This window comes from Ciona intestinalis, chromosome 9 (genome assembly GCF_000224145.3).
Source record: "Ciona intestinalis chromosome 9, KH, whole genome shotgun sequence".
Classification (NCBI taxonomy): Eukaryota; Metazoa; Chordata; class Ascidiacea; order Phlebobranchia; family Cionidae; genus Ciona; species Ciona intestinalis.
In genome coordinates, this window is record NC_020174.2 from 4344426 (window position 1) to 4365563 (window position 21138).

General features: G+C 40.8%; 1 protein-coding gene and 1 non-coding gene across 3 annotated transcripts in view; both read left to right on the forward strand.

The window, feature by feature from the left end:
• fcol3 (fibrillar collagen) overlaps window positions 1–16394 on the forward strand; it is a 20358-nt gene extending 3964 nt beyond the window's left edge. The window contains exons 1-63 of one of the 2 annotated variants that reach the window (XM_026836067.1): window positions 1396–1710; window positions 2904–2971; window positions 3718–3830; window positions 4000–4179; window positions 4339–4587; window positions 4667–4774; window positions 4887–5902; window positions 5961–6120; window positions 6549–6602; window positions 6663–6716; window positions 7016–7069; window positions 7129–7182; window positions 7319–7363; window positions 7453–7506; window positions 7626–7670; window positions 7737–7790; window positions 7875–7919; window positions 7984–8037; window positions 8111–8155; window positions 8226–8279; window positions 8382–8426; window positions 8509–8562; window positions 8624–8677; window positions 8740–8793; window positions 8897–8950; window positions 9008–9061; window positions 9128–9172; window positions 9240–9293; window positions 9354–9398; window positions 9461–9514; window positions 9566–9619; window positions 9679–9732; window positions 9795–9848; window positions 9914–9967; window positions 10030–10119; window positions 10178–10231; window positions 10291–10344; window positions 10436–10489; window positions 10555–10716; window positions 10776–10829; window positions 10892–10945; window positions 10999–11106; window positions 11163–11216; window positions 11271–11324; window positions 11380–11433; window positions 11596–11649; window positions 11882–11935; window positions 12138–12191; window positions 12267–12320; window positions 12385–12438; window positions 12634–12687; window positions 12748–12855; window positions 12974–13081; window positions 13138–13191; window positions 13305–13367; window positions 13609–13680; window positions 13738–13773; window positions 14064–14099; window positions 14160–14333; window positions 14703–14844; window positions 14977–15377; window positions 15433–15580; window positions 15634–16394. In XM_026836067.1, the coding sequence (XP_026691868.1) occupies window positions 1706–1710; window positions 2904–2971; window positions 3718–3830; window positions 4000–4179; window positions 4339–4587; window positions 4667–4774; window positions 4887–5902; window positions 5961–6120; window positions 6549–6602; window positions 6663–6716; window positions 7016–7069; window positions 7129–7182; window positions 7319–7363; window positions 7453–7506; window positions 7626–7670; window positions 7737–7790; window positions 7875–7919; window positions 7984–8037; window positions 8111–8155; window positions 8226–8279; window positions 8382–8426; window positions 8509–8562; window positions 8624–8677; window positions 8740–8793; window positions 8897–8950; window positions 9008–9061; window positions 9128–9172; window positions 9240–9293; window positions 9354–9398; window positions 9461–9514; window positions 9566–9619; window positions 9679–9732; window positions 9795–9848; window positions 9914–9967; window positions 10030–10119; window positions 10178–10231; window positions 10291–10344; window positions 10436–10489; window positions 10555–10716; window positions 10776–10829; window positions 10892–10945; window positions 10999–11106; window positions 11163–11216; window positions 11271–11324; window positions 11380–11433; window positions 11596–11649; window positions 11882–11935; window positions 12138–12191; window positions 12267–12320; window positions 12385–12438; window positions 12634–12687; window positions 12748–12855; window positions 12974–13081; window positions 13138–13191; window positions 13305–13367; window positions 13609–13680; window positions 13738–13773; window positions 14064–14099; window positions 14160–14333; window positions 14703–14844; window positions 14977–15377; window positions 15433–15579 (5697 nt within the window). In that variant the 5' untranslated portion in view covers window positions 1396–1705 and the 3' untranslated portion in view covers window position 15580; window positions 15634–16394. Of the gene's footprint in view, window positions 1–1395; window positions 1711–2903; window positions 2972–3717; window positions 3831–3999; window positions 4180–4338; window positions 4588–4666; window positions 4775–4886; window positions 5903–5960; window positions 6121–6548; window positions 6603–6662; window positions 6717–7015; window positions 7070–7128; window positions 7183–7318; window positions 7364–7452; window positions 7507–7625; window positions 7671–7736; window positions 7791–7874; window positions 7920–7983; window positions 8038–8110; window positions 8156–8225; window positions 8280–8381; window positions 8427–8508; window positions 8563–8623; window positions 8678–8739; window positions 8794–8896; window positions 8951–9007; window positions 9062–9127; window positions 9173–9239; window positions 9294–9353; window positions 9399–9460; window positions 9515–9565; window positions 9620–9678; window positions 9733–9794; window positions 9849–9913; window positions 9968–10029; window positions 10120–10177; window positions 10232–10290; window positions 10345–10435; window positions 10490–10554; window positions 10717–10775; window positions 10830–10891; window positions 10946–10998; window positions 11107–11162; window positions 11217–11270; window positions 11325–11379; window positions 11434–11595; window positions 11650–11881; window positions 11936–12137; window positions 12192–12266; window positions 12321–12384; window positions 12439–12633; window positions 12688–12747; window positions 12856–12973; window positions 13082–13137; window positions 13192–13304; window positions 13368–13608; window positions 13681–13737; window positions 13774–14063; window positions 14100–14159; window positions 14334–14702; window positions 14845–14976; window positions 15378–15432; window positions 15581–15633 lie in introns of those variants that run through there. The other variant, XM_018813331.2, reaches the window with a different exon arrangement.
• On the forward strand, window positions 13451–13500 carry mir4071 (microRNA 4071). The gene has a single exon (NR_034464.1). It is a non-coding gene; the product is annotated as a microRNA 4071 (primary transcript).
• Window positions 16395–21138: the final 4744 nt, after the last annotated feature.

Genomic DNA, 21138 nt, shown 5'->3' on the forward strand with positions numbered 1-21138 from the left:
GTTAAAAGGCCACAACAGTGTATTCTTTTGTCGTGCGAACGTTAAAATGTGTTCAATGCGTGCAAATTGTCACTTACAGCAAATGTTCAACCGGCATTTAAGGCTTTGCGTTTGTTTAGGAAATAGCAAAGTCAAAAATTTCAGGTCTCGATTTTGGCCGGCGCAGGCATCCTAGTTGCGAGATACACCTGGGTCGGGTTGAGCGTTTTGGGGCCACCTGGTCCACAATGGGAGTTCTGTTGCGGCTACTGTAGCGAAAACAAGCGGCTTCCGCCCCGATTTGTAAGTTGACGTTCAAACTAAAAGGGTACAGTGACATCGAGATCAATTTAACGCCAGCTTAACCCCGACGTAGCCTGAAACGCATCTTTATTCTCGGCAGTTGTGGGTCATCGCTTTAGGATACCTTGTATCAATGAATTGTCTTTTCGGATAGGTTATTTTAACCAAGGACGATCAATCACATATTAATGAAGCTGTTGTTTTTGTGACAGTAGTTCCATGTACGAACATTTTGGTTTATAATGATAACTGGTAATGGGGTGTGCTACTATTATAAAATGTGTACGTAGACCGAGTACACAATTCAACATACGATAACGGCCAACGCCGTGATCGAAATAATTATACTTCGGTTAGACGGAAGCAATGCAAACTCATATCACGCAATTCCCACCATAGCTGTGCATGAGAAACTCGTGTATCAGATGGAAGTATCTCTAAACAATAGTGAGAAAGCCTTGGGAAATAAACAGAGTGGTCGAAACTATACCAGTATAGCAGGCGCGACGAAATCAAGGCCGGGAGAATGAAACGATATGTATCTGAGCTGTTAAATGAAAGTGTAGAACTTTTGTCGCCAGTTCTATACGATGACCACTGACCAACTGGCCGTTCACGCGTATGATCTGAGGATGCCGGTGGCCTATTGTTCACAAGAAGTCGGGTATTCTTTTTATGTTTGGCGCTTTTGAAAATTGCGACCCTTTTCGGTGATTTCTGGAAAATCGGTAGCAATTTTGCAACGGAAACGCGTTTCGGGACACAGCTGTATTCGCTGTACAATCGGGCACCGCGATGTATCAAATCACCAAGAAAATGATAGGGGGGAGGTATAGATTGACCAGTCTCTGTTTCAGTTTCGTATTGCTGTAGGTGCGATTGCCGCGAGTGCGGGTTGGTCCGGCGCCGCAATAACAGTGCTCATTTTTACAATAACCGCATTTTACGATGCTGAGCTGGAAAGGGATTTTACAAAATTTGTTTGTGTATAACAAAAACCACCGTTGTTTTGGTCATTATAAAATGCAACGTTTTGAAATTTGAACAGAGAGGTAATCGTTCGAATTCTTTCCGAAGTCAATGTTGCTCTGTTGACTAATTTCTAGATGCAGCAAGTATAGGGAATATGTTGACAAACTTGGATAGGGAAACACTGAAAGTAGATCATGGCGAAAAGACAGAAATGAAGCAGGAAATATCAGAGAACGGGAGACGCATATATATTTGACGAGTCTGCTTGTTTGCAAAATATGTTCCCTGGTGCTTGTTATGTAATTTATGATACTTTCAAAGATCGGATTGCCAATGTAAGGGCAAAGGCTGTACAATCATCAGTTAGGATTAGGTGTTGTCTCGGTTTTCTTGTGGCTACATACGTGCGTTGGTTTAATTTCGGTCAGTGGTATCAACATCAGAATAGAAGATGCGGTGAGTGGTTGTGTGTCGAATATAACGGTTTTACACCATGTGTACAGGGATATGAAAAACAAATATTTAATTTTCGAAGTGCTGTAGTACACGAAATCGTTGTTCGGTAATTCGTGACATGGTTATTACACCAACAGAATTGTAACTATGTTGACATCCCACGCGCCCCTACTGTTTTGCTTTTCTCATAAACCCTATATCAGTTATTAAATGTATCCATACGAAAGAGGTAGATTTTAAGATGACCTTTTAGCGAGTATGTTGTCAGAGAAATAAACAAACCTCGCTAGTCACAACGTTACTAGCTGCTCGCGAAAACGAAGCTAATAGGGTTCTTCCGATTAAAAGTGCTTGCGGTGAACAAGCGTAGATGAGATTGTGATGGTGTCATCTGTTTTAACCATGCTGCTCAACCTGCGGGCGGGCGCCGTGTCGTGTCAGTATGTAGAGGTGTAAACACGAGTAGGAGCTAAAAAGCTGATTATAAGAAGGTCTCTGATCGTCGCTTCTCGCACCTGAGGTGGCGCTGATTGATCGAATGTCGGACTAAAATAGGAGACAACTTGCGGTAAAGCTAGAAACGCCGTAAGGCTCTTGCTGATCCGGCGACTCCTATCTTATCCTTTGCATAGGGTATGAAATACAGGTCATACTCTGGGATTATCGCTTGTCAAAGCGAAATGTAATAAGCGTACCGCAACGATAACTTCGGCTCTTTGCATTTCCGTTATCCACTGGATAACAACGTATTATATATATCACCATAAGTCTGCTTTATTGACGTGTGTAGAAGGTAACGGGTATTTGGACAATTTATCGACTAGATTTCGCTTGTCAGGCTAAGCATACGTTATGTTTAATTATGATCGGAAGGTTGCTAAACAATACACAAAAACGGAGCACCACATTTTTCAGGCTTACGGTGTAATAACAAACAGATACGCGCAATTACTATAATGGTGTTTTTGTGTAATCCACCATGAAACGGCCGATCAAAATTACACGGACTATATATTACTATTTAACCGTATAGAACATGTAGTCTTGTACCACGTTGAACCTACAACGATAATTCCGAGGGTTCTGCCGACCTCTCAATAATATGCTTATGCTGTGTCTCGCTGCGCGCTTGGCTAAATTAAATAAACAGAGTGAGGTGAATAAACAGTGTTTTGTTTGTTTTTTCCAAACAGATCTCTCTCCATCTTCGTGATCGTCCTATCGCTGTTTACCGTGGAGGTCGTCGGACAAGATACTACAGGTGACATTGTACTAAACTTAGTATTTAATGAACTAAAACGAATTTCTAAAAGTAATGAAATTGGGTAAATAACCCGGCAAAGAAATGCATTTTAGCGACAACAACAACACAGCTGTGGTTTGGAGTTAGGGTACGAAGATTATGAAACAGCTAGTAAAAATAATCTCGAACTTGCACACGCACCTTTACACATGAATAGCCATTGTGTGCACGGCAGAGCGCAACCCTAATCCAATTTAAACTCGCACGTTCGATCTACAAAATAGGATTAAGCCGGGATTTGGAACCAGAAACGATCACAACGATTTTTGACGAATCACATTAGGGAATTACGAGTTAGTGATACAGTCCACGTTCGCACACAATACACGCCTAAATGACTAACAAATACACTAACTTGAATAATAATCACACTCCAGTGACAACTGTGACGATCTAATACCCTGTCGCGAGATGCACCAAATATAGAGAGAAAAAAACTGCTTTAATTCTTTATTAAAAATAACAACCTGTCTCTCTAATCTGTTTCACTCTGCTAGAAAAATAGGGAATCGCAGTCTAAACTCGAGTTAGGGTGAGACATTTGTTATGTGGATGCGAGTCTATATCTGTAAACCGAATATATATACCTGTACCAACGTTTTCAATTCATTCCGTTTTGGAAGCACAATAGTAGTGTTAAGGGTAGCATAGCTATTACATATAACTATTAATATAATGAAATGTAACTTTATTCGTGTATATAGGAGTGAATATATTAGAAAGACTGCAGTTACCAACTCGAACAACGAACCGCAGAGCAGCTTTGCTGGTAAACAGTGAAGTCTTGTTTCCCAGCAGATTTACCCGCGTTGTAAGGGTAAGTAACGAAACTTTAACTTATTTCGTATTATTCGTAAAATGTATTTAATGACAGTAAAGTGTGCATTTTATGGATGAATAGAAAACTGCGAGGTGGTAGATTTTCGAAGTCTGTTATAGTGTGATATTGTCTGCTCTGAATTTATTAATAATTACGAATTTCCCAGCCGATCTGGCAAATTTTCAACCCGAGGAAGTTCCTCCATCCTGAAACAAACCGAGCACATACACAAGAAGGCAGGCCGGAAGAAGCGCTATCTCTTCTTTTCTCCTTCACCCCTTCACGGAGCAGTTCCTCTTTTCTTGGTGTACGAGACGGTCGAAAACGGATGCGGTTAGCAATAAAGGTTTCAGGAAAAATATTTCTTTTTTTGTCTAATATATAAACGGGTGGTGTAGGGAAATTATGTAAAGTTTGTAAAGAGTGTCCCAGAGAAAATAATCCTTGGATTTTCGCAACTTTTACTGTGAGATTAAGCCGTACAGTTTCATTCATTTTTTTCTAGATTTTCCCGCGATTTCTTGAGGTTTCAGTGAAAAAACGGCGACGAAGGTTTGCCCTGGGTGCTGGTCACCAAAAGGCGTACGTAATCATCTTGATCGTGATACGGAACGGCGCAATTTCCGTTCACAGAAAATGTGGAAGAAAAGTGGCGACAAAGCGGTTTCCCATGCTCCGCCTTAGTAACGTAATAGAGCCGCGTAGCGGGATCCTAGTATTGGGGAGGTTAAAACGAGCGCCAACATCCTACAAGGTATATATGTTGTTAAGAAAAATGTTGGTGTTAGAATGCGAACATAATTGACGCTTATGCTTATCTGTGTACCTAACAGGGAAAAATCTGCCAAGGAAAGGCGTTCGTTGGAGATGTATCGACGCTTGGTTATTGTCAGTTTGTAGAACAACGATGTCGGGGTGATTCGTTCCTTGTGGGATACGCGGTAGGTTTTACATAAACAAATCGATAACTGCGCAACTGTACTTAAGTATTCTATGTTAAAACATATAGTAAAAACATAAAACAAGGGTTTATTAAAACACTTCTATTTACAGCGACGGAGAAACCGAGTACAAGATATAACCACCGCTTCAAGCATTCAAGACACAGCTGAATCAACGGAAGCGACACCTGTTATTCACGACATTACAGTGCCAAGCAGGCCAAAAAGAAAGCAGGAAGAACTGGTAAAACCTGTAACAGCTGAGAAGCGCGCGCGTTATGAACCAGACAATGCGTTGCAAGGTGTAGGAACTATCAAGGATAATGAAAACAACAGTGAAGCAGCATACAACTTCTATTCAGCATATAAAAATCACCGTTCACATAGACAACCCTACGCCTCAAATGTAACGCAACAAAACGCATCTTCGCAAAATACCTCTTCTTCATTACCTAAACCCCTCGACAGTGGTTCGGAAGCAAAAGATTGGCGAACAGCACGTCAATATGAATGGACCGCTGCGGTTATGACGTCAGCGCTAGAGGTCCATGCACCCAGAACTCTTTCGTCTACCTACGTTGCTGTCAAAGCAAACAAAACAGATACATCAGAGCATAACCTCCCAGTGATAGGCAATGCGAGTCTGGCTGCGGTCAGATTAGAGGGGTCAGGAATGGAAACCAAAAGCACGTTACAAAATCTTAGTCAATTACCGATTAACGCCTCGGCGGCGAACTGGACCGATACCTATTTATTTAAACTTTACGCGACAATTTCGCCGATGACGTCACCGTTTGTTTCATCGTCATTTGTGACGTCACCAGATGACGTCATCAGGTGGAGCGAAAGTGACACCACTAGTCCCACTGTACACATTGGACAAACTCCAACTACTTTTTATACGAACACTTTTCCGGAGCACGATGCAAAAAGAACTACTCGCTCAGTTGAAGCGTACGAAACAAGCGTTTACCCCATTGCCGATGTTACTCCCACATCCACATTTACTGAAGCTACAGACCACACGACCAGCGTTACTATACCACCACTGCATTATAATAATGATCTAAACGTAGCCCCGACGTATCAGACCGTGACACTAACAACAACACCATATACTGCTAAAGGGTACGATTCTATAGGCCTAATATTAACGTTGTTTACAACGAGTATGTATGCTTTCCAGGTCAAAACAACAGACTGCACCAGAATCTGTGTACATTACCATGGATCAAATGCAGCATGTACTACCAGGTGCAGTAATGGGCATAAAAGTTTGCGTGGAATTACACGGCGAAGTGCTGGCTTGTGCTACAATGGGCGAAAAGGGAGATAGAGGACCGAAGGTATTTCGCTGCAATAAATTAATATGAAACTACAACTTACTTTGAATTGAACCAGTCAGCACAACTGTGGATCGGTCTGGTTTCAGCAGCTCATCTTTGTTCTTTTATCAAGATAGTTATTCGAAAACTAATCCATCAGTATGCTGCATGGATAAAGATACTGATATATTCGTACATGATTAATTATAAACGTAGTTAAAGTTAAAATTATATATCTAATAACAGTAACGGTTTATTTAAGCTACACACAGCCTTGATGACCTAAACTATCCAAGTATAAACGCAACTAAACTACAGCACTACCTAATGATTGGTAGCGCTAATTACCGAGGCGCGACGCACGTTTTGCTTTGCACGAAAAATGTTTTATTACGTCATAATTAGAACATTTCCAGCCGTTTAAGCCGTAATTTATTTATTGATTAAAGGGTAAACGGGGTCTAATTGGACGAGTGGGTCGACATGGAAGGCAAGGCCCTCGGGTATGTTCAAATTAGTTACAAAAAAAAACACTGTTATTACAATACGTGTATACATTGCAGGGACACAAAGGCCCTTATGGTAAACCTGGCTTGCCAGGACCTCCTGGACTAAAGGTATGACACTTCTGCAATACTTTTTTAGTTGCAACTGCTTCTCCATTTCATTTAAATACACAAGTGCATATTATTCTGTTACTGTTACTTAATATAACAAAGTAAAAATTGAAACAGGTGGTCAGCCTATAAAACATTCATTCATTTAATTTTATAAATGATTTCAAACTATTCTCTCTCCACAAAAAAATTAGCTCACATTTTGTTTATTTTTGAAACACAAAATCATGTGTACAATTATAACAGCAAATATATTTCTTCAACTGGACTATGTTTTTATTACCTAATTCAATATTTAGGGTCCAGTTGGCCATCCAGGAAAGCCAGGATTTTATGGGCCGAAAGGAATTAAGGTATTAGTTTATTGCCCCTGTGATCTAACTTTCATATTAATAACAAAAATAATTTGTAGGGTCATGAAGGAAAACTAGGAATGATGGGGCCTCCTGGTATTAATGGAATCAAGGTAACCTTTGTTTTACATATAATTTTTTGTACTTACTACTTATGCTTCCTGGAACCAATCTTTGTATTTGCATATCTAAATATATTCCTACATGTTTGCATATTCATTTTAATATTGAGTAATTTTGTGACTACAGGGTGAAAAGGGAGTGGTTGGATTATTTGGACCACCGGGACTGCAGGTAATTGCATTGCAAATAATATCTGCATTGTTCACACAAGAGGCATTGGTAAACAAAGTGTGTTTGACTGACATGTGTTAATTGTTTAGGGCACAAAGGGACGAAGAGGACGGAAAGGTGTCCAAGGCATTCCCGGCAGGCAGGTGCAGTAATTAACTTGGGGAACGATAAAAATGCTGCTTGGATTAATTGCAATTTATGCTGTTGTTTTTTTAGTATTAATTGCCTAAAATTCCATTTTAATATTCATATTTAAATACAGGGACCTCCTGGAAAGCCTGGCTTGGTTGGTAGCAAAGGTGATGATGTAAGTCATATTTACTTCATTTAAACAAAACTGTTGGACAGTTTGTTAATATATTTATTTTAATAGGGTGATCTTGGATTGCCCGGAGAACCTGGTGTACCTGGACATCCAGGCAATGCGGTAAGAAAGCTTAGTATGATTATTTTACTGCGATAACCTTTAGACCTACCATAAAAACCTAAAAAAAATTCTTTATTTATCTAGGGAGAGATGGGGCCACAAGGTCTAGTTGGCAAGATGGGACGTGCAGTAAGTTGGAGACATGGTTGCACATGATAGGTTATGTCATGAATACACCTTAATATTCCTGCAGGGTCGTATTGGAAACTATGGTCCAAGAGGAGCACCTGGTCTGGATCGACAGCCTGTAAGTATTTTTTACTTTGATAAAGCTGTAGTTTTTTTTAGGAAATGAGTTCTAACCTAACTTTTTTTCTCAGGGAGCACAAGGAGTGCCTGGACCACCTGGATTGCCAGGGTCAACAGTAAGTTTCTGTAAGATATTTAAAGGATTCGGGTCTCAGAATAATATGTTTCATTTTCTGCATGTTTCAGGGAAGCCCGGGTGGTATTGGGCCGCGGGGGCTAATGGGTGCAGCTGGAGAGCAAGTAAGTTTGGTTGTTGGATGTGCTGCTGTTAATATTATGTGATGTGTGTTGTTTGAATTTGTATTGTCAATTCTTTGTAAAACTAAATCAATTTTCACACAGGGTTACCAGGGAGAGAGAGGGATTCCTGGAGTCAAAGGTGATAAGGTGACATTTTACCAACCTCTTTTTCTCAAAGTTTTGGATGCAGTATTGGGATCAAGACTTGATAATGTTGCTTTCTTTTTAGGGTGGTATTGGTGCGGTCGGCATAAAAGGTGAAGGTGGTTCAAGGGGACTTAAGGTACAAGTTTTTTATAAATGATATAATAGTTGATATTTTCAAATAATTTGATCTGTTTTAGGGATCTGCAGGCCCACCAGGTGCATCTGGAGAACCAGGAAGATTAGGCAGACTGGTAAGCTTGTTGCTTCATTATATAGCCACTGCTCAGAAACATGATTCGATATATTTTAACAGGGTTCAATTGGCGAAAAAGGGGCACTCGGTGAACGAGGAGAACCTGGCCTCACAGTGAGTACGTCCGAGCTTCTGTGTTTGCGAAAATATTACAAGGGCGAAATCCAGACTTAATCTCATATGTACTTTCTTAATGTAACGTTGTTTTTGCATTCAGGGGTATGAGGGGCATCGTGGACCACCTGGATTGCCAGGCACTCCTGGGCAAAAAGTAAGACTAATATACTGACAACTTTTCCTGGTAATGACAACTGTGTATTGCTTTTAGGGTGAGACTGGTGAGAAGGGCATGGCAGGATCACCAGGTTCGAAAGGTGAGATGGTAAGTCATATTTATTTAAGTGCCAGAACAAAATTGTGACCTCTATCTAAACTTTTATTTTTCTAGGGCAATGAAGGTTTGCTTGGACCCAAAGGAAAAGAGGGGCAACAGGTATGATAATATTCAAGATGAATTTTAAAACTTTTTCTTTGCTCTTCATATATGATTCTGTTACTAGGGAAAAATTGGAAAAGATGGACCGTATGGTAAACAGGGACCACCTGGCAGAAAAGTAACTATAACTGCTCATTTAAAGTTTGTTGTATTGCTTTTCTCATGCTTTTTCTTACAGGGACATAAAGGTATTCAGGGATTAGGTGGAATAGAGGGTCCAAAGGTATGTGCCAATATTGTGAGATAACACTTCCTACATTTCTTACTAAATTGCTTTGATTTCAGGGCTTAGTTGGAGCACCTGGAGAAAGAGGTTTGCCAGGACTTGAGGGTGAAAAGGTAGGTAGTTGCTTCTAAAATGCATGTGATTTGTCTAACCCAAGTTTGCAGGGTGACAGAGGGATGCAGCCAAAACCTGGTCCACCAGGAGTTTCAGGTTCAAAGGTAGGTTATCTACTACCACACGCCAAATGTGCTTATGTAATCAATCTTTTGCTAATTAGGGCCATACAGGATTGACTGGGGCTGTTGGATCACCGGGAAGGCCTGGATTGCCAGTTAGTGGTTGTAATATGTGAATTGTGTTGATTTTCCTAACATTCTGAAAACATTTTAATAGGGTCCTCCCGGGTTACTAGGACAGAGAGGGCAACAGGGTGGAATTGGATTACCGGTATGTAGTTACAACCGTCCTTTTCATATTAGTGATGATTTTTTTATTCAAAACCGTATTTTCAGGGTCAAAAAGGCAGTGATGGGCCAGTTGGCTTGGAAGGACCACAGGGAAAAAAGGTTCGTTTCATTTATTCATTCTTGATTTACTTTGAAACATGTGTTACTGGTGTGTTATATAGGGGAAAATCGGAGACCAAGGTTTCATGGGTGAAGACGGACCTCTTGGACCTAAAGGTGAACGTGCCCCAGAAGGATTGCCTGGTCTTCAAGTAAGTAATTTAATAATTTAGTCTTGCAACTGGTGTTTAAGTAAGTTCTTCTATGCAGGGTATCAGAGGTCCTGAGGGTGCAGAAGGTGAAAAGGGTCTTGCTGGTTATCCAGTAAGTACACCAGTGTTGTAGTAAGGTCACATGAAACTGTTAATAATTGTGTATTACAGGGTGAACCAGGTGCTCCTGGGCTTGAAGGAAACCCAGGTCCACTCGGTCAAATGGTAAGTGCTATCTTCCAATTCATAGCGATTTACAGTCGATTGTGCTTGGAAATAAGAAATGTTTAATAAAAAAGTTTTATAATTTTATCAGGGACCTTATGGACCGCATGGTTTGCCCGGAGAACCAGGTGAAACTGGAAAGAGGGTAGGAGGAGTTTTTCAATATTTTTTTCCTAATTTATGCTAATTTATTTCGATAAAAATTTGCAGGGCAAACGTGGACCAATGGGGCCAGAGGGTACAGAAGGCAGAGAGGGCATTCCAGGTCCTGTTGGCCCTACTGGCGATGATGGGAAATCTGGTTTGGATGGGGTGAAAGGAGAACCGGGTGAAGTTGGAGTTAAAGGGGAGAAAGGAAGCAAAGGAGATGATGTAAGTTTTGTAGTTTGTGTTGGGGCCACGAAAATATATAACATGTTTTTTTGTTGTAGGGAGGTCCAGGGTTACAAGGAGCAGTTGGTTTGCAAGGTTTACAAGGAATTGGGGTGGGTGTTTTAATTTCTGCTAGTTTGCTGTTTACTATATATTTAAATTTTTGCTTGGACAGGGGACTCCAGGAAAAATTGGTGTACATGGCTTGAAAGGAATTCCCGGGAAAAAAGTAAGTGTGGTAATGGCATTTTATCTAGATTTCTATAATCTTTCTCTGATCAGGGTGACGTAGGAGCACAAGGACATGTGGGCCTTCCTGGATCCAAAGGTAAAAGAGGTGCTAGGGGTCAAAGTGGAATCAAAGGAAAACGTGGAGAACGTGGAAATGAGGTAAGTAACCACACATGCTTGGTGTATATGGTGCATTTAATTTGCTATTAAATCAGGGTTTTCCTGGTGAGCCTGGACCCCCTGGATTGCTTGGACCCAAAGGTTACATTGTAAGTAGGCTTGTTCAGAGTAAAAAAACAGATTTCAGTATTTCTACTTTACAGGGGCTTCCAGGTCTTATTGGTGCACAAGGAGAAAAGGGAATACCTGGTATTAAGGTAAGCATCTGGAATATGTTTAGGTTGACGTTTTCTTAACATTGCTGATCTTCAGGGAATTTCTGGTGAGGATGGAAGAAGAGGGGAGCAAGGAGTTAGAGGCCTCACTGTAAGTCGGTGTTTGTGTGTTAAAATTTTGGTTGTATAGGGGGCTCTGTAGCTTTTGGTTTCATGAAGCAGAAGTTCCTTTACTATACAGTATCAAACTTGTAAAACAATTATGGCTGTCATAAAAAAACATAAGAATATATACTAACCCTTTGTCATACAGGGCAAACCTGGTAAAAGAGGAGAGACTGGTAAACCTGGCCAAGTTGGACGACATGTAAGAGTTGTTTTGAGTTGAGAATGAATTATAGAGTGTAAAACGAAGCGAGTGATTTTGTTTATTTGATAAACAAGTGTATGACGTCATATCAGCATGCTATTGCTTGAGGTATCCAGATAAAGAGATTTGTCGATGTTGCAACCCATATACTTGCCAAGGAATGACAAGCTTATTATCTGTTTAGTTTTCAAAGTTAATATTCATATATAAAAAAGTCATTTTTTAACAGGGAAAGCCAGGATTAAAGGGTCCAAAAGGAAATCCTGGAAGCGCCGGTTATCCTGTGAGTATGTTCTAAGTTTTTGTGTCTATTACTTGTACACCATGCGAGACATTTCTGTGATGCTGTGATTTTCATTATACAAAAACAGACCTATTTTTCTTTTTTAAATTAAAAAACAACAACCTGCAAATAAGAATTATTCAGTTGTACCATTAAGTTTTGTTATTGAAGTAATATATAATTTGTATATTAACCATCTCAGGGCCACTTTGGAGATCGAGGACATCCTGGTACAAGAGGTGCAGCAGGGGAACAGGTAAGTGTTTCTGATATTACCAGTGATTAGCCACAAATAAAAGTTATATTTTTAAACTCTAAATTTTATACGCAGGGTTTAACTGGGAATCAAGGGCCTCATGGCAAACCTGGTAGACAAGGACCACCAGTAAGTTACTTTTTACAAAATGTTTTTAAATTTTAAGGCCGTTATAATATTTTTTTTCATGCAGGGCAAAACTGGAGTAAAAGGTTTACATGGTGAACCAGGACCACGTGGAACAATTGTAAGTAGTTGTAGTGCTTATGAATTAATATTTCGTAGTATATACACCAGTTCTATGCTTGTAACATGTGACCATATCGACATGAACCACGCTAAGCATTTTCAAATTGATTTGAGAATTACATCACTAGCCAGTGGAACACTATACTTGTTAAATTTGTTGAATGACCCAAGATATTTAAACTTATGATGACAGGGACCTGCTGGACCAGATGGTGTAAGGGGCAGAGATGGTGCTCCAGGCTTAAGGGTAAGGGATAGTAGTAATCATATATAATTAGCAGAGGAAACTTTGATATTTCTGCAACAGGGAGAACCTGGTGAGCATGGAACCTTTGGTCTACCTGGTCCACGGGGCCCTATGGGTTACGCCGGGCTACCAGGGAATCCAGGGGACAGAGGAGCTACAGGAGAAGCGGTAAGTAGATAAGATTGGCCTAAATTGCAGGTCCCATGGTGTGCCATTCTGTAAGACCTTACCCATATAGAATAAAAAAAGTGGATAAGATTTTACTTACTTTTTATTACTTAAACAGGGTCCAGATGGTATTCCTGGATCAACTGGTGCTGATGGGAAGATAGGACCCAAAGGATATACAGGTCTCCGTGGTTATAATGGTGAACCTGGGGAAAAAGGGAAAACCGTGAGTGAAATTGTGATTTATATTTTACATGCTGAACAAGAATGATTTTATTATAGGGTGAGAAAGGACGCACAGGCCCAATGGGAATTGCTGGACTTCCTGGATCCTATGTAAGTTCTGTGTAGATTTTATGCATTTCAGGTTACAAATTTTAACAGAAGAATTACATGCAGTATTTTGATATGCACGAATACTAACATTGCATTATTTATGTATACTTTAGGGTCGTAAAGGAGATCCTGGACAGAGAGGACCTTCAGGCCCGGTAGGAATTCATGGAAAAGATGTAAGTGACTTTCTTAAGCTTCCATCCAGACTTTGTATTACCACAGTATAAAAATACATAAAGTTATTATAGAGATAGTGGTTCTTGCTCTTACTGTGACATCCCTTGCCAAGGGATATCCAGACAGGGCAAAAACTGCTCTGCTCTTTTTTCATCTGAAGCTTATATGATATTAAACTGTTACTTCAAAAACAAAACACAACTTGTCATTACTGGTAACTTGAAATTCTATTCTTGTTAGGGACCACGTGGTATCCAGGGTCCTATGGGCTTAAAAGGAAAGAATGGAGTAATTGGTCCTGCTGGATATAGGGTAAGATTCCTGTTTGTTAAGCTAAACTGTGTATTCACCTAGATTATAATTTTCTAGGGAGTAGAAGGAGACATGGGATACAAAGGAATCAGGGTAAGTGGTTTGTATCTTTCTATTTTAAATCATCCCATTGCTGTGACAAACTGGTTAGTGCTGGTATTACCATTGTAAGCATGTGTGTCATTGGCCTAGACATTAGTCATTTTTCCAAAATATTGGTCATAAATTTGGTGTCAAAATTGTCAGCAAAAAAACAGTACCCACAATGTCACACATGCGGTAAGTCAGCATAATGTGTAAGAAACAAATCAGCCTGCCACTTGAAGACAACTAACATTGATTTATCCAACCAGAATACTTATACCGACTTCTATGTTTTACAGGGCAATCATGGACGTCCCGGACCACCTGGACCACCGGTAAACCAAATATAACTAATAAAAAAGTTATTTCAATTTCTTAACAAATTCTTCAATCAGGGCCCTGCAGTTGATCTCGCTACAATGCAACGTGTTATTGCTGCCACGACTGTTGTACAATCCGTATCACGTGTTGAACCGATGACATCCAACGCCCCATTGAATGATGAAGCATCACTGGTCACCATAGAATCCAGACTTCCAATGGAAGGACCTGTATTTAACACGGACGAGGTATTTACTTCTATGTATTGCTTGCGGTATAATATAAAACCTAACAATTTACCCCATATGTAAAAGAATGAATGTAATGTATGTAACACTAGGGGTATCTGGTGCCCTTACCCCTTCTTTTGAAACAGGGCCAAGGATACATATGCTTTTACCCTTGATGTAGTTGTTCATACAAGCAAACAAAGCCAAAGTTCATCATGTTAATTATTGAGGACCCCTATGTTTGACAACCATGGGTGTAACTGCATTTGTAAAATGTCATCCAAAATTGTGTTGTATGACGCACTTATGTAAAAAAATCCTTTTTTATCGCCTTTGGTATTTGAACATTCTTACTGTTTTGGTATAATAATTTTTTTTTTATTCTAGTCAATTTTAAGCGAAATGATGCATGACATTCATGCGCAAGCTGCAAAAGTGGCGACGGGTGATGGAACACGTGAAAATCCAGCTCGCACATGTCGCGATTTAATGATGGCAAATAAATTGAAAGGGATTGAATCAAGAGATGGTAAGATGTTTCTTGTGCATGCACTTGAGTTAGTGTTGTGCCTGTGGTTTTACTTTAAAATTTTAAATTAAGACAGAGATATGAGATTTTTTCTTCACTATTACCCAATAGTTTTACATGCAAACATTGTAGGTTCCTACTGGGTGGATCCGAACGAAGGATCAATATTTGATGCTTTAAAAGTAAGATGCAACTTCAGGAGGCTTGGATATACCTGCATACCTGTAGCCGTGCTACTTGAGCAATCTCGGAACAACACCTCTCACACTAGGCGTCGTCGTGGAGCCAGGGTTGGCGAAGGCAGACCTGGTGTTAATGGAGACTCTCTGACGTCACAATTACGATTCTTACGTCTGCAAAGCGCTGAGGCAGAACAAGTGATTTCGTTTCAATGCGTATCATCAGAGGAAAACACGCAAAACAATGTGACGTTAAGGTTACGTTCGTGGACGCAAGCTTCCTACGTCATCAGCAGCGACGACGAGACGCTACTCAATGGAGTGAGTGTGACACAAAACCGACGCTTGTGCAACGTAAGAAAATATATTTTAAAATATCTTCAGAAATAAAATTTGGTCTTCCATTTAGGTCAACAGCGACACTGCCGTGGAAGGAATCAAGCGTGTGTTGAAAGTCAGGACCAGAAGGACAAGCAAACTACCGATTTTTGACGTCACCGCTGACGTCACGTTTGAGGCTGACACGCCAGATCTAGGCGATGTGTGTTTTCGATGAGGTATGTAAGTAAAGTGTGTGGTAAATCTCTTTTTTTAACTTATTAGCTTTCAGATTCCAAGCACACGCATACGCTGCTGCAGCTTCGAAACCCGACTGGCCAAGCGCAAAGAAATGACGGCAAGAAAGAAAACGGACCGCCGCTGATAGCGCAGAAAGCACTTGGCGGCAGGGGGCGCTGGGACGACAATTATTGCACATTCAGCGGCTCGCATATCCGCGTGGAACCCACGCCCTGTTAGCTTCACTATGTTACCGACTACCTCACAAAACACCCCTGTGACAACAACTGACAGCTATAGGTGATAGTTCATTATGCGCTCTAGAATATAATTAACAGAAATCCAAGCGCCCACCGCACGCAGGGCAATTTGAGGTTACTTCGTGCGGCCTCACCGACTCAACACAATCATATCGGGTCAAAAGCATTTGTTTATCTGCTTTCTTATTTTCGCCTACCTTTTGCACTATGTATTCATGTTTTACTGCGCTTCGAAAATCTCATTTCTTCCCAGCCGCACAATCACACGTTATAATAAATATTAATTTAACAGTTAGCTCCCAAGCAAAAGCAAGCAGTCGCGTTCTCCATAATGAGATTTCTGCCGCCTAGCAGTCAAATACGCCACTGCACCCTGCATAATTACTTACTGTACATCGTTTTGCGTTTCTTCCTGCCCTGTTAGATCCCTTTACATTCAGCATACATACGATGATGTCTTTATTTTTCGTTAGCCAATCGATCCAGTTGTTTTTTTTTTATTTTTTTCGAGATTTTCTTTTTGAATGAATCGAAATAAACGCTGCCTTCCGTATATTTTGTCATCGTTTTGTAACTTAGGGGTCCAGTTATACTGCAGGTTTGCAGTTGTGTTTAAACTGTATACCTTGTGTTTATGATGACCAACAAGTTAAAGTAGTTACTGTAATGATTGAGTTTCTCATATACTAGCGGACAAATACAGCTGTAGTGAGACTTGAACCCAGCATCCACGAGTTACGAAATCTAAGTTATTAATATGCATTTGCCACGTTAACAGGTACAGCGTTTTAGCGACGGTGAATTAATGAGACCAGTTCAAGATACCTTTGATAGTTAATTCCAATTAAGAACCCATTCGTCACGATGACAGTATGCTAAAAGTTTCAGTTGAAAAATTAAGGTAATCAGTGATGATATACCCACTATAACAGGTACTGTACATAAACACACGGAGGCCATTGCTTTATTCACCTTATGGTTTCACAAGAACTTTGCTGCAATTGATGTATCAACCAGGACGAGCAAACCACGACACATATCATGGTCAAGCTATAGTCGCTTCATTGAACAATGAATTAAACTCGCGAGTTTAATGTCATTTGTAATTATCCTGTGTGTGCGGATTTAGGTCCGGTTGTAGAATCAATTGAGAGAATGATTTGCTTCCAAATGACACAAGGACGTTGAGTCCCCATGGTATATACATCTGACAACAGATGACGCACGCGTGGATGTACTGCACGCGCCGCTCGTTGCAATCATCTCGCGCCTTGCGTGTGTGAAGGATGTGCACGAGCTTGCGCGTGTGCTCACGTTAATGAGCAAGTCAGATGCTACTTGGTAATACCCAAACACTAGGCATGTTTTAACACTTGCCCAGCGGAGCAGGGCCGGCAGGCAGGCAGAGAGAGATGCATCGATTTTGCACAACCTGTCGAGCCATCCAGCCAGCTGTTAGAAGAACGAACATAGCTACTGCTGTGATCGTTTTATAGTTGTTCAGATACGACAAGGACAAATTGTGCTAGCTTCTGAATTCTGAGCTGCGGAAAAGTGGAGAAACGCAGTTTTCCGTTGCCTGACAGTGCAGTGACAACATATAGACAAACATCTTGCATCAGCACAGTGTAGATTGCGAAGGATTAGCAGTTGGAGCTTAAGGGGTTGTAAACACTAGCAGTGAACATTGTTATAATTGCCATGTTCGTGCAGTTTCCTGTGCTGACTCGGTTTGTCACACAGTAAGCGTCGTCTATTAGAGCATAAACTAATTTTGCAACGCAATCAGCAGTCGTCTTATGCTACACAACCCAGTAAGACCGAAGAAGCGACTCCTTTAAAATCGATAGGCTCCCTCGCAGGCAGTACAGTACCATGGGTGATGGTAAATAATGCATGGACTGCTGTTCAGGGCCTAAGTAATCCCAATACGTCTGCAACTAAAGGCCTCTTGCAAGAGAGCTGCCTCAGCTGCATATATGACTAAGTTGAACTCGTTGGACAAAGTTTCAAATTGCTCCCCATTTTCCGTTACCAAAGGAAAGCGTTTGAGGATAAGCTAATTTATTCAGAACAGCAACAGCCGGCGAAGTCTAGCATTAGGCTTTACCGTTTAAAAGATAGTACTTCCAGTTCATCAGCGTGCTTATAGCAGAGTTAGCAAGCCACGCCTAGTATACGTTGTATGTTAATCTCATCAATGCAACGATTAATGTAGTTATTGTGTGTGTAGTATAAATAACAACTATGAACATTTATAGGTGAAGTTGGTTTAAAGCATATTTTGTTCCTACTACAGCTGTTAGGAAACTTTGGCGGTCATTATTTATTCAAAAGCTAGCCGGATAATTTCCCCATTTGACCTTGGCTTGTCGCTGTTGAGTCTTAAAGAATAATCAATACCAGGGTCCCGTTGTTTATCTGAGTTTCCAAGCCTTTGTGGGGCATTGTGTACTGTACTGGGTACACCTGTTTCGTATAGTGTGTTAAAGGGCCTGCTGTACATTTAAATTCTGCTGTGGTAACAGAAGTCCGTTGGGGTTTGTACAGAAATAGCACCAGACGTGTGTTGAGCACATATTCCGCTGGCGGTCAGATTATATCCACCGTCTCGTAATCGAATTGTACCGATATACGGTACACCATGTACAGGGTTTTACCGTCTCTCTACCGCAACACTTAGTAAAACGACGCTCTGTGTTGGGTTATTGTGTTATCCCTTGGAACACGTGGGCGCAAGCAGCGCAATGAGCAATTTCCGTTCTAACAGCAAAGAGAAATAAGCATTGCATCTGTTGTTAGCGTTTCTATACCAGTCGCTATCGGTACATTAGCTGAATTAATGCACACTGGTGTGTTTTGGTGTACCTCATCTGCAGAACAGATTAGCACTGTCTTTCCAGCAGGACACGGGGATTGATTAAATTTTTGCTGTCATGTTATAAGATATTAACAGTTCTCTCAACTTTTTAATACATATTATCAGTTTTTCTCAAGCAACTTAAACCGCCTGTAATCCCAACGTTTACATAAAAGGTGCAAAATCGACCACCGAGGAGGCAATCGCAATGATTACCAGTATTGGCAAATATGTGGCGCTTAACAGCTGATAAGCGAATGGCTGCCATGGTTTCTCAAACTGGGCGATACAGCAACACTCTGCCGCACAGTTAACCGACCTATTAGAATCGAACCGCAAAAACGCAAGAATGACCACCATATGTCTTTTGAGACTTTCAGAAAACGTGTCATAAAATATTTAAAGGTGTGGTGGTGTCTCCCGAGAAAACGGTGTTAGATTTGTCCTTGTGACTCCTAAATGCTGATGGGTCTTTTAATTTTCCACTATCAGAAATCCATAACTCGTTTCATATGCGTGTCGGTCGCAATAATACCCATAGACTTAGGTAACTTCACCAAGTTGCGTTATAGTTTGTTTAGTTTTTATAATTCGTTCCCCGTCCAATCAATCAACGCTTTGAATTTGAAATCAACATAAATAATTTACCCAACTCTGTATTTCGTGCGTCGGAATCACAACAGCACAGTAAGAAAGTTACATTTGCAGCTATATCTGCAGTGATATATTGCCTTGTTAATGACATGAAGCCATTAGTGGCCTTCGCTTTGCAGTCAGCACTTTTGATGGAGAGAGCGCGTCAAAAAACTGAAAGTGTCGCTGCTTTGGTGATTATGCAAGCGTCACTCCGTCGCTGCGGCAGCACAATGTCCTAATCACGCTATCGGATATTGTGTATTAATTATGCGCGACTGGTCGAAGGGATCTACTCGTGTGTGCTCCACTGACTTGCGTTGCTCCTCTCGAAGTTATAGTGTCTAGTATTGTTGATAAAGTATCTCGTGACGCATTACTCTTTGTTTACGGAAACGGTTCCGGCACGTACCAATTGTATAAACAAACAGTTGGAAGTCGTCATTTTAAATGTATATAAAAGGAATACCTTGTCGATACACCAGAATTTATAAAACTAAGACCGGCGAGATGAATATACTGTGTATAATAGTTCGTCATTATTTAAATGGGGATCTCAGCGGTGTTGAGGCAATAGCGGACATCCAACCTCCGAATTTCCACGCTATTGCAGTCCGTCAGCGTTGTGGCAGCCGGCGACAGCTTCGATTTAAACCGACCCATACACCGCATACGGTTCCTGCAATGACTGAGGCTTCCCATGGGAAGAAAAGTCTGTCCGCTTCGTAACGACATATTGCCTGCGTCGACCGACCGGCCAGAATGAAATATTCAAATGATTTCATTGGATCATTTGGGACGCGTGCTGCGGGTCGATATTCATTTATTTCGGGACCGAATATTCGCTAATCCCCCGGCCTTTATACTTCGGAATGTCTGGTTAAGTCTTGTTATTGCGACCCCAAAGTATCGACCCAGCACCCTTGTTGCTTACAATTGTAAATATCGTTTTTCTGATGCGACAGTTATAAGTTTCTTTTCCCAAGTAAACAACGTCGTCTATGTGAATACCAGGGTCCTTAGATAATAGATGCAGTGGACGGGTTTGATGTCGTGCTCTAAATTTGGTCGAAATGTTGAATCAAACGCGTCATCTAGAAATGACTCAATGCATGAAAAACCGCGCATTGTAGCCGTTTGTTTAGATCATGCTCCTATTCAATCGGTCTCGCTTTGTTTTAAATTATAAATTCTGCTCCGCCTTTGTGCAGATGTTGCATCACGTTTATTCATGTGTCGCTTGAGTTCGAAAACGTGCTGTGCCTGATTGAGTCCGGGAAAAGACCGAATTCTTAAACGTGGACACTTCCCTCTATAGGTGCAGCAAGACAGTCACCCAGTACCGATTTTGGAACTTTTCTGTTCTTTAACCCGGCCCAAAGTCCGTGCCTGATTTTTCTCTGTCGTCATTTCCTCCCAAAGTTTTAAATCACGCCCAGTTCCGTTTTCAGTGACGTAATAATCAAAGGGTTCATTTCGACGGCGCTATTGTGACGTTACTTCCGCGTGGAGACAGGAAATTACATCACAATATGCTGTCCGAGGCATGCAGTATATACACACTGTATATACGCGACAGGACAGAGGCCGGGTACCTATGTATAGGCGAGCAAAATGTTTAACAGTTTCGGTGAAATACTAGAGAAATGTTAAGGTCGAGGGTGTTTTGCATCAGCATATATAGGTCATGTTATATACGTATCATGTTATAGCTGCCCGTTATTGTTACAGAGTGTTGTCCCAACAAAACACATCGGAGGATAAACATCAACAACCGTGTTGACCGGATGTTACGTATACCAAT